At 43.9% G+C, this 19,200-nt stretch overlaps 1 protein-coding gene across 1 annotated transcript; it reads right to left on the reverse strand.

Moving 5' to 3' along the window:
• Positions 1-3,714: 3,714 nt before the first annotated feature.
• ZSCAN4 (zinc finger and SCAN domain containing 4) lies at positions 3,715-6,020 on the reverse strand. The gene is made up of 3 exons (XM_036900975.2): positions 5,560-6,020; positions 4,741-4,906; positions 3,715-4,649 (listed from the first exon to the last, which is right to left on the reverse strand). The coding sequence occupies exons 1-3, from the start codon at positions 5,953-5,955 to the stop codon at positions 3,892-3,894; spliced, it is 1,320 nt and encodes a 439-aa protein (XP_036756870.2). The 5' UTR covers positions 5,956-6,020; the 3' UTR covers positions 3,715-3,891.
• Between the last annotated feature and the right edge of the window lie 13,180 nt (positions 6,021-19,200).

The raw sequence follows: 19,200 nt of genomic DNA on the forward strand, positions 1-19,200 counted from the left end.
GTGCAGAGAGCTCAGCTCCAGGAGGAAGCCGGACCCCACGGGTGACTTGCCGTCTTGCTTCTCGTAGGAAAGGCCCCCTGGGGTCTGTCCCTGCCCTTCTCCGCTGTGTTCTCTTGTCTTTCCCTGAACTTTTCTTCTCTAAATGAACTCTTAATGCTCAACAGCCTTTGGGGTCCGTCCTTGAATTCTTGCAAGGAGACCAGCGACGCGGCTCCCGGAGCACCCGCCTGGGCGCGCGCTCCCCACCCCTGGGGGCCCCTCCCGCCATCCTCCCCGTCCGCACACGAGGCCACCGCCCAGAGAGAGGGTGTCGTTTGCCTGGGGCCCCTTATCTTAGGCGCCCCCTTCACTCCCTGCCGGTGCATCCTCCGCAGGAGGACCCGCCTAGGTGGCCTCCGCCGGGACAGCCCTTCCCCGTGCCTCCGGCCCCCAGGGCCCTTTGCAGACGACACGCGCCCCTTCCTCCGCGCGGAGCGCGGGGCTTGACCGTTCGCGGGCGCTGATGCGGCTGCGCTCCCGGGGGAGGCCGGCCTGCGGAGCCCCGGGCCCCGTGCGCAGAACCGTCACCTCCGCGTCCCCTCGGAGGGGGCGCCACTGAGCCGGCCGGGCTCCTCCACCCGGGCGCACAGTCGCCCAGCGTCTGGGCCGGAACCGTCTGGTCTACACTGCGCTTGGTCCCCTCCTGGCTGCCGCCCAGTTACCACTGCGACTGTTGCGGACGTCGTGAGACCCGGGGGGTCAGAGCGGCCACGGAGGGCCTGACATCCCTGCCACCAGGCCCCAGCGGGAGAGTGCCCACCCTCACAGCCCCGCCGTCGTCCTTACACTGCAAGTCGCCCAGGCGGTGGCCGCTCACCGGCCAGGACAGCAGCTCTGCAGACTCGCTGAGGTCCCAGCTCTCCTGGATGGCCGGTGGACCTCCCAGCCTCCTGCCCCCGTCTCGCTGAGGCTCCTGAGCTTCGTGCTTTGCAGGCAGCATCTATGTGTAGACTTCTAGGCTTCGGTTGTCTTCCTCCCACCACCTGTGAATCTCCACATCCGTGTTGGTGTCCAGGTTGTGCCACGGTGTGCATGCGACCCCCTGTCCTGACGCCCACCAAGTGCACCAGGGAACCTGCAGGAGGGGACGTGAGCTGTTTGCTCCTGGCCAGACCGATCCCTCTGCCCCCAGCACACTGGGTCCATGCAGACTGCAGTCTGTGTCTTCGGGGGCTGTCCCTATGACATGCCTGCCTCAGGGGTCTCTGTGGTGTGTTTGCCCCTTGTATTTCCACAGCTGGAGTGGGCCAGCACCCCCACCCACCCACCCATAGGTCTCTTGCATGTGTGCCCTACGTGTTTCAGGTTTGTCACGTCTTTTCTGTTGGGATCTGTGTTGGGATTTGTGTTTCCAGGCTGTCTTGTAGAGGGTCAGCATCCCACATCTGTCACCCAGTGTCTTTAGGGTGTCTGTGGAGGGGCCCCAGGGTGTGTGGAGGGGTGTCAGTAGCAAACACTTGTCATACATGCAACCTCAAATAAATAAGTTATAAGAATAAAAAAGAAAGTGGTTAAAGAGTAACACACGAGACATACCCACCACAACCCGTACAGGGGTACATGCTGGATCCTGATTGCAATGGAGCTGCCCTAAAGAAAAAACACATGTTTGAGACAAGAAAAGTAAACACTGACAACATATTTGATATTTTAAATGCTTAAATTTTGCTTTAAATGCTTAAAGTTACTGAAGTTACGAAGTGCTTACATTTTGCAAATGCATTCTAATAGTTAACTCATGTCTGGGATTCTATGTAAAACAGCCCCGTATTGTGGGCATGTGTGCTGGCATATGACTCAGCAACACAAAAGGCGAATGACTGATAGATGCCTCAACATGGGTGAGCCACAAAGAAATAAGAATGAGGGAAAGCCACCATCAAAAACAACTAAAAAGTGTGTTAAGGATTAATACTTAATCTATAGGCACAGACCTGATCATCTACATTTGCCCTCTTACAGCACTAAATTATGTTTTCTACCTTTATCTTGCATCTACCTACCACTTAAGCATTTTATTAAAAAAAATAATAATAATAAGGGAGAAATGTGGGATTCACATATAAATCAAGTATAAAAATCAAATGAATGATCATATCTGACTTGATTGTTTATAGTTCATGATGCGTGATCAAGACTGAAAGTTTCTGTGATTTGACTGCCCTTGCACTGTTCACCATGTAAGAACTTATTCACTATGTAAGACCTTGTTCACCATGTAAGAACTTGTTTGTTATGCTTCAGAAGATTGGAGACTGTTGAGAATTAGGCTTGGGGTTGATTAATGACTGTGCATTGAGTCCCCTATACAGAATTTTATTGTTGTTAACAACGATTTGATCAATAAATATGAGAGATGCCCTCTCAAAAATAAAATAAAATAAAATAAAATAAAACAAATCCTAATATTAAAAAAAAAGTGTGTTAAAAGAAGACCCGAGGTCCCAAATGGCATCACTTATGTTAAGACCCCACATAAGCAAACCAAGACTAAAGACTAACCTGACTAGAGTTTCAACATCCCCTTTCTCCCAGGAATGTAACCTTTAACCCATCAACATGGGATTTCCGGGTCAGTACTAGGAAATTGACATACAGGCCAGTTTCATCCTCCTTAGGAGGCAACCTTGGCTAAAGCAATGCACTGTTTGCTAATAATTCCCTTCCCCCTCCTCCCTCTCTGCCTTTAAAAACCTTTCCTTTTCTGCAGCTCCATGGGTCTCCTTTCTGTTTGCTAGATGGGATACCGCTCCATTCATGACCACTGAGTAAATCAATTTGATCTTTTAAATGATTCAGTTGAATTCTTGTTGTTTAACAACTGTATAATCCATTTACATGAAGTTCTAGTGCAAACAATGCAGAAGTATAATTGTAAAATCAAGAACAGTATCTTCTTGGGATAGTAGGTACAAAAGGACATGAAGGAATGTACTTAATGGTGATGAATATGTTCCATCTCATGATTGATTCTCCTGTGCATAATCACCATTAAATATTTTAATGGACTCATTTTAAAAATAGAAGTGAATATCTTAAAAAGAAGATTGTGTCCACTACTGTTAGTGGTGAGCCAACTCCACGTGGAATAGACGTCACCTGCAAATACAAACCCAGTGCCTTTGGTTCTACCCTGCATGGGGGCCCTCTCCTCTCCACATGAGCAGAAACTCCCCAAACGGGCTAGTTGGGGACTAAGACCAGAACCTCCATCTCAGTTGAGTTGGACAGCAGGTTCACAACCTGCCTCACGGAGCTCTTTCCAAAAAAAAGCTTTTCCCTGCACCAAGAAGGCTGTGTAAGAATGTTTATAGTAGCAAAACACCTAGAGATGGCCCAGAAAGATGATGGGTAAATGGGCTTCTCCGGTGGGGAGCATCGTTCACGGCCTGACAGGTGCCTCTTCAATGGAGGCAGTAAGAAAAGCAGGGAAATGTCACAATCACCCCACATTTTTAGGTGCCTGTGGTGGCACTAAAGTATGTGGACAGAGGATGGGGGAGTGCGGGGAGCTGGTGGGGAAAGCCTCACCAGACCTCTGTGAGCTGGTGTTTGGGTCCTGGGGTTGAAACGCAGTCTTCTCATGGGGGGCATGTTCCCAGGCTTCAGGGAATAAACACCAACACTACACATTCATTCGTTCAACATATTTTTATTGGTCATTTGAAATTTGTCAGCCACTATTCTAGGCACTTGAGATACTTCAGGGAATGAAACTGACAAATTCCCTGCTCTCCTTAAACTTACATTTTAGCGGGAGTGACAAATAGAAAATATAATCAGGAAATTATAAAGTATGTTCTAAATAGAGTGGTGTGAAAACACACACACTCGCATACACACTTATAAACATCACACGGGGCCTGTAGCCGAGGAAGCTTCTGGTGTGGAAGAAACACCTCTGAAGGCGGTTTTCTGGTGAGCCCGCAGGTGGCGGTGGTAGGTGGATGACTGGCGGTAGCTTTTCCGGCAAAGGGGACACGTGTAGGGCTTCTCTCCCGTGTGGATTCTCTCGTGAGCCTGGAGGTTGGTTTTGTGGTTGAAGGACCTTTCACATGTGCTGCACACGAAAGGCTTCTCTCCGGCATGAATCCTCTGATGCTGGCGTAGGTCTGACGTCTGGAAGAAGCCTTTGCCACACTTGGCACAAGTAGATGTCCTCTCATTACTGTGTCTTCTCTGGTGGGCTTTTAGCTGAGATAAATACCTAAACATCCTGGGACACTCTTCACATCTGTATGATTTGGGGGCCCCGTGGAATTTTTCTTGGTGTCCCCCACGTGTGGAGTTTCCCTTGATGCCCTGATTGTTAGGAACAGGCTCAGGGGAGGCCTGGTCTGGCCTGGGAAGAAAGGCTGGTCCTGCCTCCATCAGGACATCTTGAGAAGAAGGCCCTATCAGGGACCATTCCTGGGCCCTGGAGGTGCCTGGACCCGCCTGTGTAGAGCTCAGTGGATTCTTCAAAGAAACAGCCTGCTCTTCAGGCCTAGGACCGTGCTCTCCCTGGATCATGAGTAGGGAAGGCGTTTCGTTGCCCTGACTCGCAATACTGCCATTTACTTGACAAATTTTCAAAGAAATGTTGCCACCATTTTCCTTATCTTCATCTCCTGTAGAAATGAAGAAGTGACTCAATGAAGTTGTACCCCAAAAGGGGTCCACACAGAACATCCCTCAGGCACCTGTGCTCCCCTGACCCACCTGGTCCTGTTTCCAGGGGAGCCTCCTGGGGAGGCCAGGAGGGTGTCCCCATGTCATCTCCTCTTGGGGTTCCTGTGGACAACTGTTTCATGAAATGAACAATGACTTCTCTTAAGGGCATATTCTCAGAAAAGAGGGCTTCCTGTCCCTGCATGTGGACGTGCACCTGTAAAAAAGAAGCTCAGTCACTGTCAATATATGGGTCTGATGAGTGATAGAAGCCTTTGTGGAAAACCTGCCCCCGTCAGGCTCCCCCCAGGCCCCTGCCCTGCCCGCTCCCACACCCCCCAGGTCCTCTACTGCCCTTCTCTCTGCTGGCCTTAAATTCATGGTATTTTCTTCCTGACATGTCTTTGCTAATTAAAAAAAAAACCCAAATACTAACTAAGGCCTTTTGAAGGAAGAAACAGCTTGTGTTAAGGCATTTCTGCTCATTCTTGAGCTTTCTGTCAATTTCTTAGTGGGCCCTCTACCATCTCACTGGCTAAGATCAATGAATGTGATGGCTTCTATGTGCCCGGCTGAATAATACCTACAAAACTTGTGCTTTCGGGTGTGTGTGGGACTTGGTGAAGGGGGGAGCCTAGTAAACATAATGTTCTTCATGTAATTGTAGATTAATGATAACAACAACAACAACAAAAAATCTTGTGCTTTCATTCTTACTTAGTTAGAATGGCTAAGATTCTCCTTGATGAGAAGTAATGACTCCTTCCACAATAACTCTTCTTTCTCTACTTCTGGGCAACTCCCAACAGGCTGTACTCATTCCTTATACCCCTCGGCCCCTCACCCAAAAGGTCAGAACCCTCTACTCACTAAGCCAAGCGGCTTCATACCATCATCGGTCAAATCTTCCATGAATTTCTCCAAATTTCTGCCACTTGAATTCCATTTCTCTTTCAACATGGACCTGTTGCTGCAATGGCCATTGATCATAAACTGTTCCAAGGCCAAACAAGAAATAATTTGATCCTTGCTGTGTTTCTCTGGCTGTAGCCATGCATGAAACAACTTATAGAGTCTTTGCAGCTCCTGCCTTGCACATGAGTTACTGCTGTTTTGCAATAAACCGAGCTGAGGGCTTGGGAAGTCAGAGATCCCCTCTACTTCCAGGATGTCAGGTCCTTGGCTGGGTTTAAGCTCTGGGTTTTCTGACTGAGAATCATTCCTGGATGGTTCACCTTGAAATGAAATTCTAAGATCTAAAGCCATTCTTAATAAGAATTCTCAGAGATTCAACTTCAGGGATTCAGTCTCTGATGACTTGTTTCTCTGAGGATCTGTTTCAACAACTGGTAGATGCTTAACAACTGCAAGCTAGAAACAGAAGATACAGATAACTAATTACAGCACTGGCATAATTAAAAACAAAAAGACATTTAAGAAAGAAACAATTCTAATCTTACACAAACTCTCAGGGCATTAAAAAAAGTTGGAACACTCACCTTTTAGTTGATGAGTTCAGCAAATCCTTGATAAAATCTTACAAGAACAGTACATTAAAGAAAAGCACTACAGATTAATATGTCTCACAAACATAGATGTAAAAATTGGAAGAAAAATATTTGCAAATCAAATCCTGTCACATATAACATATTGCAATAAGTGGGGTTAATTTGTAAATGAAAAGGTGGGCTAAAATGAAAAAAAATCAGTGTAACTTACCACATCAATACACTACAGAAAAACACAATATAATCATCTCTGTAAATACATGAAAAAATTTTAACAAAAGTCAGTGCTCAGTACTGAAAAAGACATTTAGTAACTAGGAATAAAGAGAATGTCCTTGATGTCATCAAGTATAAAAACACAACAAAAATTATCCTTAAAAGTTACCCCCTCAAAGTTGACAGATGGATGCCCACTGTCAACTCCATGCAATATTGGACTGCTCGGGAACCAGCAAAAAAGTCAAGGAATATATCAAATATCATTATTTATACATGTCCTAATATTTGAGGAACATCTCAAATGTTCTTCAAATATCAGACTAGATGAATTTTCACAAGATTACTGATAGAAGGCCAATTTACTAAAGTCAGTTGGATTGTATAATAATACAAGCAGCTGAAAATTAAAATTGAAAAACTTTACCACTTACAGTATCATTAAACATCAAATATCTAAGAAAAAATCCAATGAAACTGTGCAAGCCCTCTACGCAAATATACAATTTATTTTGATGTATAGTTGATATACAGTATTATATTGGCTTCAGGTGTACAACATAGTGACTAAAAATTACGTATGTTACACAATGCTCACGGTGGCAAGTGTGGTTACCATTTATCACCATACAAAGATGTCACAATACTACCGACTGCATTCCCTACACTTTACTTGTCATCCCAGTGACTTATTTATCTTATAACTGGAAGTTTGTGCCTCTATCCCCTGCACCTGTTTCACCAGTAACCCCTTTACCTCCCCTATGGCAAGCACTAGCTTTTTCTCTGTATTTATGAGTCCATTTGTTTTATTTTTTTAGATTATACATATAAGTGAAACCATATGGTATTTGTCTTTCTCTATCTGACTTACTTCACTGAGCATAATTCCCTCTAGGTCCACCTATATTGTTTCAAACAGCAAGATCTCATTTTTTTTATGGCTGAGCAATATTCCCTTGTGTATATGTACCACATCTTCTTTATCCATTCATCTATCAACAGTCACTTGGATTGCTTCCATATCTTGGCTACGATATGATAAACATAAGGGAACACATATCCTTTTGAATTAGTGGTTTTGTTTTCTTCACGTAAATAGCCAGAAGTGAATTACTGGGTCACGTGGTAGTTCTATTTTTAATATTTTAAGGAACCTCCATACTGTTTTCTATAGTGGCTGCACCAACAAAAACACACAATATTAGTAAGTATTATATATGCAAAGGATAGCTATATTCACAGATTGGAAGACTTGTTATTATGGAAAATGTCAATTCTCCACAGTTGCTTTATAATTTCAGTGTTATCCAACTGAAAATCCAGAAAGTGCATGTGTGAGTGAAATAAAAAAATAAGGTGCCTGATTATTAGAGAATACTAGGACCTGAATTTTATCAAACATTTAGAGAAGACCTGATACCCATTCTCCTTAAAGGTTTCCAAAAAGTTGAAGAGGGAATACTCCCAAACTCATTCTATGAAGCCAGCATAACTCTAATACCAAAAGGCAAAGACACCACAAAAAAAGAAAATTACAGACCAATATCCCTGATAAACATAGATTCAAAAATATTCAACAAAATATTAGCAAGGCAAATAGAAAATACATACAATTATAATCCATCATGAACAAGCAATATTTATTCCAGGGATGCAAGGATGGTACAATATTTGAAAATCCATCAACATCATATACCACATCAACAAAAAGGACAAAAACCACATGATCATCTCCATAGATGCTGAAAAAAAATTCGACAAAATTAAACATCCATTCATGATAAAAACTCTCAACAAAATAGGTATAGAGGGCAAGTACCGCAAAATAATAAAGGTCATATATGACAAACCCACAGCCAACATCATATTTAACAGTGAGAAGCTGAAAGCTTTTCCTCTAAGATTGGGAATAAGACAGGGATGCCCACTCTCCCCACTTTTATTCAACATAGTACTGGAGGTCCTAGCCATGGCAATCAGACAAGACAAAGAAATAAAAGTCATCCATATTGGCAAGGAAGAAGTCAAACTGTCCCTGTTTGCAGATGACATGGTATTATACATAAAAAACCCTAAATAATCCACTCCAAAACTACTAGATCTAATATCTGAATCCAGCAAAGTTGCAGGATGCAAACTTAATACACAGAAATCTGTTGCATTCCTATACACTAACGATGATCTAGCAGAAAGCCAAGAAAACAATTCCATTCACAATTGCATCAAAAATAATAAAACACCTAGGAATAAACCTAACCAAGGAAGTGAAAGACCTATACCCTGAAAACTACAAGACACTCTTAAGAGAAATTAAAGAGGACACTAATAAATGGAAATTCATCCCATGCTCTTGGCTAGGAAGAATTAATATTGTCAAAATGGCCATCCTGCCCAAAACAATATACAGATTTGATGCAATCCCTATCAAAATACCAACAGCCTTCTTCAATGAACTAGAGCAAATAGTTCTAAAATTCATATGGAACCACAAAAAACCCTGAATAGCCAAAGCAATCCTGAGAAGGAGGAATAAAACTGGGGAGATTATGCTCCCCAATTTCAAGCTCTACTACAAAGTCACAGTAATCAAGAGAATTTGGTACTGACACAAGAACAGACCCACAGACCAATGGAACAGACTAGAGAGCCCACATATAAACCCAAGCATATGTCGTCAATTAATATACGATAAAGGAGCCATGGACATACAATGGGGAAATGACAGCCTCTTCAACAGGTGCTGTTGGCAAAACTGGACAGCTACATGTAAGAGAAGGAAACTGGATTATTGTCTAACCCCATACACAAAAGTAAACTTGAAATGGATCAAAGACCTGAATGTAAGTCATGAAACCATAAAACTCTTACAAGAAAATGTAGGCAAAAATCTCTTGAATATAAACATAAGCAACTTTTTCCTGAACACATCTCCTTGGGCAAGGGAAACAAAGGCAAAAATGAACACATGGGACTAATCAAACTAAAAAGCTTCTGTACAGCAAAGGACACCATCAGCAGAACAAAAAGGCATCCTACAGTATGGGAGAATATATTTGTAAATGACATATCTGACAAGGGGTTAACATCCAAAATATAAAAAGAGCTCACACGCCTCAACACCCAAGAAGCAAATAACCCGATTAACAAATGGGCAGAGGATATGAACAGACACTTCTCCAAAGAAGAAATTCAGATGGCCAACAGGCACATGAAAAGATGGTCCACATCACTAATTATCAGAGAAATGCAAATTAAAGCCACAATGAGATATCACCTCACACCAGTTAGGATGACCAACACACAAAAGACAAGGAACAACAAATGTTGGCGAGGATGTGGAGAAAGGGGAACCCTCCTACACTGCGGGTGGGAATGTAAATTAGTTCAATCATTGTGGAAAGCAATATGAAAATTCCTCAAAAAACTCAAAATTGAAATACCATTTGACTCGGGAATTCCACTCCTAGGAATTTACCCAAAGAAAACAAGATCCCAGACTCAGAAAGATATATGCACCTCAGTGTTTTCTGCAGCACCATTTAAAATAGCCAAGATATGGAAGCAACCTAAGTGTCCATCAGTAGATGAATGGATAAAGAAGAGGTGGTACATATACAAAATGGAATATTATTCAGCCATTAGAAGAAAACAAATCCTACCATTTGCAACAACGTGGATGGAGCTAGAGGGAATTATGCTCAGTGAAATAAGCGAGATGGAGAAAGACAAGAACCAAATGATTTCATTCATTTGTGAAGAATAACAATAAAACAAAACTGAAGGAACTAAACAACAGACTCGCAGACTCCAAGGGACTAGGGGTTACCACAGGAAAAGGGTGTGGGGAGGGTGGGTGGGGACGGAGGGAGAAGGAGATTGAGGGGCATTATGATTAGCACACATAATGAAGGGGAGGCATGGGGAAGGCACTATAGCCCAGAGAAGACGATTGGTGACTCTAACATCTTACTGAGCTGATGGACAGTGACTGCAATGGGATGTTGAGGGGTGACTTGATAATATGGGTGAATGTTGTAATCTCAGTGCTGCTCATGTGAAATCTCTATAAGATTGTATATCAATGATACCTTAATAAAGAAAAAGATATGAAAAAAATGTAAATAGCCACATGTGGCCAGTGGATACCAAAAAAAAAAAAATAAGGTATTTAGAAGACCATGTGGGAGAATGTTTATGAACCTACAGTAGGAAAAAATTTTAATGTAGTAGGAGAACATAACTTTAACACAACACAGAACTCAGCAAAAGGAAAAGATTGATATACTGGACTACATTAAAATGAGAACTACTACTCATCAAAAAAAATCATTCATTCATTAGAAAGATGAAGCAAATATACGAAAAGATATTTTAAGTAAGTATGCAAGACATAGAATGAGTCTAAAAAGAACTCCTTCATATCAACTAAACAGATGACTGGTTAATAGGAAAATGGTCAGAAGTACTTGTTAAAAGCAATCTTAATAAACAAATGGATGGAGGTTCAGTCTCATCAATCATCCCAGAAATGCAAAATAAAACTATAATAACATAGTACAAAAAACCTGCTGTAATGACTACAATCAAAAAGGCTGACTGTGGGCATGGATCAGAGCACCTGGAAGTTGAACGGTTGACTGGTACCTAGTAAATCTGTATTAATGTCTTTCCTGTGATTCATCAGTTTTGTCCACTGATATATACTCAACAGAAAAATGTATTCATGTGTATCAAAGACATATACAAAAGTGTTTGTATCATGATGATTTACAACATTCCCAAGCTCTTAATAATTAAAATGTCCAGCATTGAATGTCCAGATTACAGTGAATTTATTATATATAGAGGCATATTTGAGGGCAATGAAAATGAATGAACTGCTTCAGGCAACACAGATTAACCACAAATCATAATGTTGAATAAAATAATCGAAAAACCAAAAAATATACTTTATTTATGCCAATTTATTTTATTTTACAAGAATAGAAATATTATAAATATTACCTAGGATGGTGGTTACTTTTGGAAACAGTAGTAGATACTGGGATAGATACATGTATGGAGGGCTCCATTAAAGGACCCTTTTCCAGTTTTCCTGGGACTAAATAGAGTTTCTGGGAGGCTGTACTTTCAGGTTTTTCTGTTTTTTTGTACTTCCCTTTTTAACTGGCAATATTCTACCTTTTGATTTTGGAGGTAGTTAACACAGGAATGTCCCTCAAATAAATCCACTAGCCTTTAAACTTTCATTTTTTTGCTTCTGTATGTGCTTTACAATTCAATAAAAATATTCCATTTTAAATATTAAGTGAATTCTTAATGTGTAATTGGACATGATACAATTGAATGAAAGTAATATATTATACATATTGCTGTCAGTTATTATATAAGAAACCAAACTTTTACACAAAGTTGAGGATAAGGTGAATGAAATGAAGAAGACAGGCTGGAATCCACCCAAACGACGTCATCCTGTGTTAGAAGCTGCTACATCAGACACAGACACCTGCCAGCCACCCCCACCTACACCCACTATGTCAGTCCTGGGATACATTCCGTAGGAAATCTTCCCTTTCCTTTCACCTTTACAGTTTTTTTCTTATCAATGATTATCCTTCCTTGTGAAAAACATTTGTTCTTGCTTCACTGCTTTTATCAAAGTTACAATTTTATGTTGATTTGTTTCTAATTCCTGTGCTTTTCCACTTGAGAATAGGGTCCAGCAGAGGTGAACTGAAGTCTGCATTGTTTAATATGGATTTCTGACTGCAAATCACATTACCTGAGCAACCATAAGGCACACCATTTGGGATGCTGAATGGATAAAATACTTAAGCCATTTTTTTATATCATTGCTCTATTTTTGTGTCCTCCCATTTTATATATATACTTAATACTTCAAAGGTTTGTATTTTTTTAAAAAGGCAAGTTTCATGCCACAAAACAAGAAAGTGTGAGTTTGGCAGGGGGTCGGGAGGATTGACTGAGCACACAAAGACCTAGTCAGTTTCTATTAGTTGATGTCATATAATGCTTTGTGTCAAGCTCACCTGGCTGGCTGATGAGAGTAGCCACCCTGATCTCATCAGTTAATGAGGAAAACATGATTCTGGAGAATCTTATGGGAAAAAAATTGAAGCATTTTTGCCTTTCCCTAATCCATTTATCACAAAGCTTCCAGTCAACCTTGATGAAATGCTGATCTTCTTCGCTCATTCCATTTGACTCTCTGCACAGCCCCCTCTTGCCCTCAGGAAAAACCCCAAATCCCTTCCTGGTCGCGCAAGGCCTTGCCTGGGCCTGCTCTCAGCCCCCGGCCCTATCTTGGGCTTGCGGTTGGTTCTCTATATCCAGGTACACTGCTTCCAATTTTTTCCCTTTTTTTCTGCAGATCCCATGCCTTCTGGGTGTCCCCGCAAGTTCTCTTTCTGGGCTAACCCAGGCACAGACCACGTGGTCACACCTGCACACACATGTGCGCACTCCCACAGATACAGTACGGAGCATTATTATGGCTAAGACCTTGGAACTCAAAACCAGAATACTGTATTAAAGTTCTTATCACAAGAAAAAAAAAAAGGGTAACTATGTGGTGACAGATGTTAACTAGACTTATTGTGTTGACGATTTTGGAATATATACAATATAGACTAGTTATGTCGTATACCTGAAACTAATACGAAGTTTTATGTCAATTATATCTCAATAAAAAACCAACAAAACAAAACAACCGTCCCTCCCCAGACTCCTGGGGTTCTTAATCTGGAGTCTGACATTTACAAGATGCGTGATCTCAGGCACATGTCTGAGTCCCAGGGGCCTCTGCTCTCTAATTAGACACCCAGCCCCCAGCGTTTCCACCAGAGCTAAAGGGGTTACTATGCGGAGTGTTTGCTGGCACACGGTGAGCGTTCAATAGTAGCCTGCTGAGTGGACGCCCACCCTTTAGACTGCAGCTCCTGCCCTTTCATCCCCATATGCCATGAGCCAACGCTTGCCTAAGATGTAACGAAGATCAATTACTTGAAAAATAAGATCAACAAGACAACAGAGCCATACAAGAAGACTTTCCCAGGAGAAGTATCCTTGAATCAGGCCGGGTTTTAAAGTTAGAGCGGTTGATAGACCACCCCCACGCCTGAGAGATCCTCATCTGTACATGGGAATGTCCTCGCTGTCCCTGGGCCCACGTACCTATGCATGCACACCCACACGCAGAAAACTGGAAATATTCCTTCCGTGCTGGAAACTCACCTCGTCAGGAAGACTGAACTTCAAACTGGGTGACCCTGGGCCGAGGGCTGGGCGGCTGGGCGGCTCGCCGCTGCTCCGGGCTCCTCCGCGGCGCCTGCCCAGGGTCCCGCCCGTTTATAGGGTCAGGGGTCGGTGACGCATTTACGGGCGTGATCGGATGAAACCCGCCTGCCGAGGGAATCCCGGAGGGGCTTTGCGTCCCAGCCCCGCCCGCCGCGCCTGTCACGGGACACCCCGGGGGCCACAGCGGGCGACCGAGTTCCCGCAGCGAGACGGGGCGACATCCGCACCCGCGGGACACGCGCACCGGCGTCGGGCCCCGAGTTCCCGCCCAGCTCTACGCGAGCGAGCCGGTGCCCCGCGGCGGGCCCTCCCCGGTCCACGGACGTGGGGCTCGCAAGCGCGGCGGGCACGAGGCTCCGGCTGCGTCGGGCCGGCCCGGGGTCCCTGAGGGGCGCCCCGCGCAGCCGACAGCCGGCGGGGCCGCGCAGACCGGTCCGGGCACAAGTCCGGGGAGAAGAAATCCCGGGGCAGAGCACCTCTAAAAACCGAAGTGTAAACCCCGGTTATTGCTTACGAACTGCGGTCCGGCCCGTCCTCCGGCTCCAGCAGGAGAGAACCCGGCCCCCGCCCCAACCCTCGGGTTCACATGCGCCCTCGTTGCCCAGGTAATTACCCACCGACACGGAGATAGCTTCTCTCCACCCCCGCGGAATGGGGCAAACGCACCAACGCCAGGCGAGGTGTTCTGGAAATGTTACCATTTTCCCCGCGCGCCGGCGGGAGCGAGCACGTGTGGCCGGGGGAGGGGAGGGGGCAGCGCCCGCTGCGGGTCTGCGGCCGGCGGGCTCGTCTGCAGCCAGAGCCCCGCCCCGGGGCCCGCGCCGCACCCGCCGCAGGCAGCCCCCGCCGGGCGCCCCGCAGCGGGCTGACACAGCCCGCATCGGCTCTGTGTCCACTTGAAATGGATGCTCCAGGGGTGAAAGGCCATCGTGGCGACAGCTGTTGTGGCAGCCGCATGCAGGGCAGGATCAGAGGAGTCAGAGGAGGGTTTATGGAGTAGAAACCTCCAGACAGCTTCGGGGCCCGGCAGAGGCGGTGATCTTGCAAAGGCTGCTGATGACACCCCAAAATCGCGATAGAGAATTAGAGGTTAGAAGGAAACGCAGATGACAGCAACCCCATGCTTTGGGGTCCTGTTCCAAGAACACAAGGGGAAGTCGAGGCTATCTCAGACTTGTCCGGATGAGCCCAAAGCTGGGGTGCGGGGGAGTTAGAGAGAAGCGCTTTCATCAGCACCTGCGGGGCCTCCGGGCAGCCACTTCATTCCCGTGTTGTTTGCAGTCCGAGGTGCTAGGTAATGATACCGGAGCCAGACGGTCTGAGGAGCAGTCAGCGGGCGGCCACCACGTGCCCTCGCGTTCTGCACACTTTTGGACGACAGCTCGGGAGGTGAACCTGGCCAAGCGAAGATGCAGACTGCTGAGTGGTGGCCCAGCTGTGGCAGGGGCTGGGCGCCCTTCCCTGTCTCCTCCCTCTTTTCATGCTCATTGCATCTGCCCTGCACACAGCCTGAACGTGGCCTTTCCTTCATATGCACGTGAGACAGAGCAACTCACTCAGGACAAGAAATTAGTTACGGAAGAAGTATGGCAACTTCACAAAAATTATAGTAAATAACATATACCATCTGGATAAAGTGATGGAGGAGGTAAAGCACAAAGACATTAAAATAAGCAGATAAAATAAGTAGACAGGAAGGAGAAGGCTATAGGATCAAGATATACTAAAAAATATTGGGAAAATATTGCCCATGGAAAACTTTTTGACTGAACAGAATAAATAGGAATTGAACCACTATGTTGTATACTCAAACCCAATATAATATTTATTGTATGTTAACTATACTTACATATCTATAAGAATAAACAGGATGGAGAGATATAAAAATAAGTGAGGCAATGTTGGCGAGGTTGTGGAGAAAGGGGAGCCCTCCTACACTGCTGGTGGGAATGTAAATTAGTTCACCCATTGTGGAAAGCAGTATGGAGGTTTCTCAAAATGCTCCAAATAGACTTACCATTTGACCCAGGAATTCCACTTCTAGGAATTTAACTGAAGAATGCAGCAGCCCAGTTTGAAAAAGACAGATGCACCTCTATGTTTATCGCAGCACTATTTACAATAGCCAAGATATGGAAGCAACCTAAGTGTCCATCAGTAGATGAATGGATAAAGAAGAGGTGGTACATATACACAATGGAATATTATTCAGCCATAAGAAGAAAACAAATCCTACCATTTGCAACAACATGGATGGAGCTAGAGGGTATTATGCTTAGTGAAATAAGCCAGGCAGAGAAAGACAAGTACCAAATGATTTCACTCATCTGTGGAGTATAAGAACAAAGGAAAACTGAAGGAACAAAACAGCAGCAGAAGCACAGAACCCAAGAATGGACTAACAGTTACCAAAGGGAAAGGGACTGGGGAGGACGGGTGGGAAGGGAGGGATAAAGGGGAAAAGGGGGCATTATGATTAGCATGTATAGTGTGTGGGGGGCACGGGGAGGGCTGTACAACACAGAGAAGACAAGTAGTGATTCTATAGCATCTTACTACGCTGATGGACAGTGACTGTAATGGGGTTTGTAGGGGGGACTTGGGGTAGGGGAGAGCCTAGTAAACATAATGTTTTCATGTAATTGTAGATTAATGATAACAAAATAAAAAAATATAAGTGAGGCGGCTGGTCGGATTGGATGTGACATTTGAAAGGCAAAGAATGTAAGGATTAAGTAATAGTCGTGGAATACATAAAGAAAATGGAAGTAGAGATACCAAGATCTGGATACAAGCAGCTCCCAAACGGGGGAAAAGTCTGTGATGACCCAGCAGGAGATACACGGTGGGGGGTTCAGTGGGCAGGGACATGAGGCCCTCAGTGGCTGGACTCGAAGCACGTGGGAGGAGGTGGCGGAGGGAGGTCAGGGATGATCAGGAGGACACACATGGGTGAGTCAGGGGACACCAAAGAGGCGCAGGTGACTGCTGGGGTGTCAAGAGGAGGTGACTGGAGATTGTATCCGGCCTGGTGGGAGCGGCAAAGGGGCCGGACATGCCACGAGGCGGAGTCCTGAGCAGGACATGGTGCAGCTCCTTGGAAGCAAGGGCGGGCAGGGTTTGGTACAGGACAAGTGGAAGGGGGTGACCCTTTGGGGAAGGAGGCCCCGGTGTGAATTCAAAAGCTCACTCTCATCGTCCAGTGGCCCTCAGCCTTTAGCTATTTGGTACAGCTCAGAGGAGAGGTAAGGACCTCTGATTCCTTCCCCTCCAGCTGGCCCATCAGAACTGGGCACCCAGGGCCAGACCTCAGGCTTTATGTACTTTTCTTGTTAGAGGTTAGCGGCCAGGCTCAGCAGGAGGGCTGCTGGTCTCTCTAAGGCTGCTTTTTATCTAGATGAAACACACATCGTACTTACTATGATGCTTTTGAGATTGATAGGGGTTTTCCTTGTATTCGCAGTTCATTCCTTTATATCTATGAAGACTATTCATTTTTTTCCATCTTTAACTCTTTAATCCTTTGATTAAGCAGCAAGCATCTCACTCTTCCAAGCAAAACACTGCTTAAACAAAAAAGAAAAATAGTGATGTGCATATTTACAAAATATGCAAAGCACACAATAAAGACATCTCACTATATGCATGTGTCATATTACTATTGAAGCTAAGCTTTTTCTACTGTGTGCTCTAGTGTACATAAATCAAATTACAGCACATCCTTCACAAACAGCACCTTGGCCCATAGTTGGGATAGAACAGATTTTAAATGAATTGTAATATACTTCACAGCTGGACAGATGCTGGTGCTGACCAACTTGACTGCCATATCCCATAATACTGTAAGAGTATTCCATTTTTAAATGTAATTTATTTTTAATAATTTATCTTACCTGTTCATCTATGGGCAGATGTTTGTTTTAATTAACTAGTTTTTGGCTTTAAAGCGTAAAGATTCTGGGAATGAACAAATACAGGTGTTTCCGTGGACACAGGTTTCTATTTCTCAATCTTAAGAATGAAATTGTGTCAAGTGATCAGTGGATGATTAACTTTATTAGCTGCCAGTGTTTTCTAAATTTATTTTTGCTGTTTTGACTTCCCGCCAGCAATGTGTCCTCATACAATTTTTAAATATCTCATCCAGTTTTTTTTCATATCTTCAGAAGCTAAGTAGTCAGTCTTCTAATGTTTCCTAGTGAAATGAGTGTGCAGTGGTATCTCATTGCGGTTTTCATTTGTACTTCCTTAATTAAGGAATTTATTTTCATGTGCTTGCTTATCATTCATATATCATCTTTAGTGAAATATTTGTTCAAATATTTTGCCTAGTTTTAAATAGTTTTGTTTACCTTATTACATCTTCTGGTTACTTGCCATTTATCAGGTATAGGTTTTGCAAATATTTTTTGATATACTGTTGCTAGTGTTTTCATTTTCTTAACAGTATCTGTTGAACTGCAAGAAATTTTAGTTTTATTAGAGTCTAGTTTATAGTATATATCTTCTATGGTTTTTGGGGTTTTTTTCCTATGTAAGAAATCTTGGCCTAAAGCAAGGATGAAGATCATTCTTTCTCTGTTATCTTTGACATGATATGTATTTGTATCTCTTCTATTAAGGTCTATGATCCTCTGTGTTAATTTGTGAATGTTTTGAGGGAAGGGTTGAAATTGTTTTATATTTTTATGCATGAGGATATATTTTTCAGAATACTTTGTTGAAAATAAATCGATACCCATGTGGGTCTATTTCTGGGCTGTCTTCCAGTGCTGCGCTGTCCTTCTGCCTGGGCCACACCCTCTCATCACTATAGCTTTATAATACAGCTTTGAAATCAGATGTTTAAGGTCCAAATTTGTTCTGTTTTTAAGAAAATGTTTCTTATAGGTCTTCTGTATTTCTTTATATATTTTATTGTTCTCTTTTGAAGTGAACATAACCTCAAGTCTTCATAATGAAACAGAAGATGAGGCTTAGAAATGGGTCTCTTGGCCCCTTCCCCTCTTTCCTCCTCAAGGGGGACACCGAGGGCTGTCAGCTGTGTGCTTGGACTCTGGGGCAGGGAGTAAATAAGATGTGCTGTTATGCAGTCCACCAAAGACCCCATCTAGGGGGAAAGATGAGGAAAAATTCTTGGCAAAGAGAAAAACAGGACCTAAGACCTCAAGGCTCATGAGAGCTTGGATTTTTGGTGGAATCCAGTGAAGGCCGGTAGGGCTGGAGGGGGAATGTGGTTGGAGGCATGGTGGGGAAGGGGCTGGTGCATGTGGTTTGTAGGCTATGAGAATTTCGGATTTCATTCTAATTGCTTTGGGAAGTTATGGGAAGGATTGAGCAAGACAGACACATGATCTCTTCATTTTAATGTCTTATTTTTAAATAAATATAGAGTCACAGGGAATTGCAAATATGGTACAGGGTACTACTCACTGAGTTTCCCCTATGGCGACATCTTACATAACCT

Source organism: Manis pentadactyla, assembly GCF_030020395.1.
Source record: "Manis pentadactyla isolate mManPen7 chromosome 15 unlocalized genomic scaffold, mManPen7.hap1 SUPER_15_unloc_1, whole genome shotgun sequence".
NCBI lineage: Eukaryota > Metazoa > Chordata > Mammalia > Pholidota > Manidae > Manis > Manis pentadactyla.

Coding starts and splice junctions, on each gene's coding strand:
- ZSCAN4 (XM_036900975.2), bottom strand. CDS start 5,955: ATGGCTTTAGATCTTAGAATTTCATTTCAAGGTGAACCATCCAGGAAT. Junction 4,907..5,559: donor GTATGAAGCCGCTTGGCTTA/GTGAGTAGAGGG, acceptor TCTTTTTTACAG/GTGCACGTCCACATGCAGGG. Junction 4,650..4,740: donor TCCCCTGGAAACAGGACCAG/GTGGGTCAGGGG, acceptor TCATTTCTACAG/GAGATGAAGATAAGGAAAAT.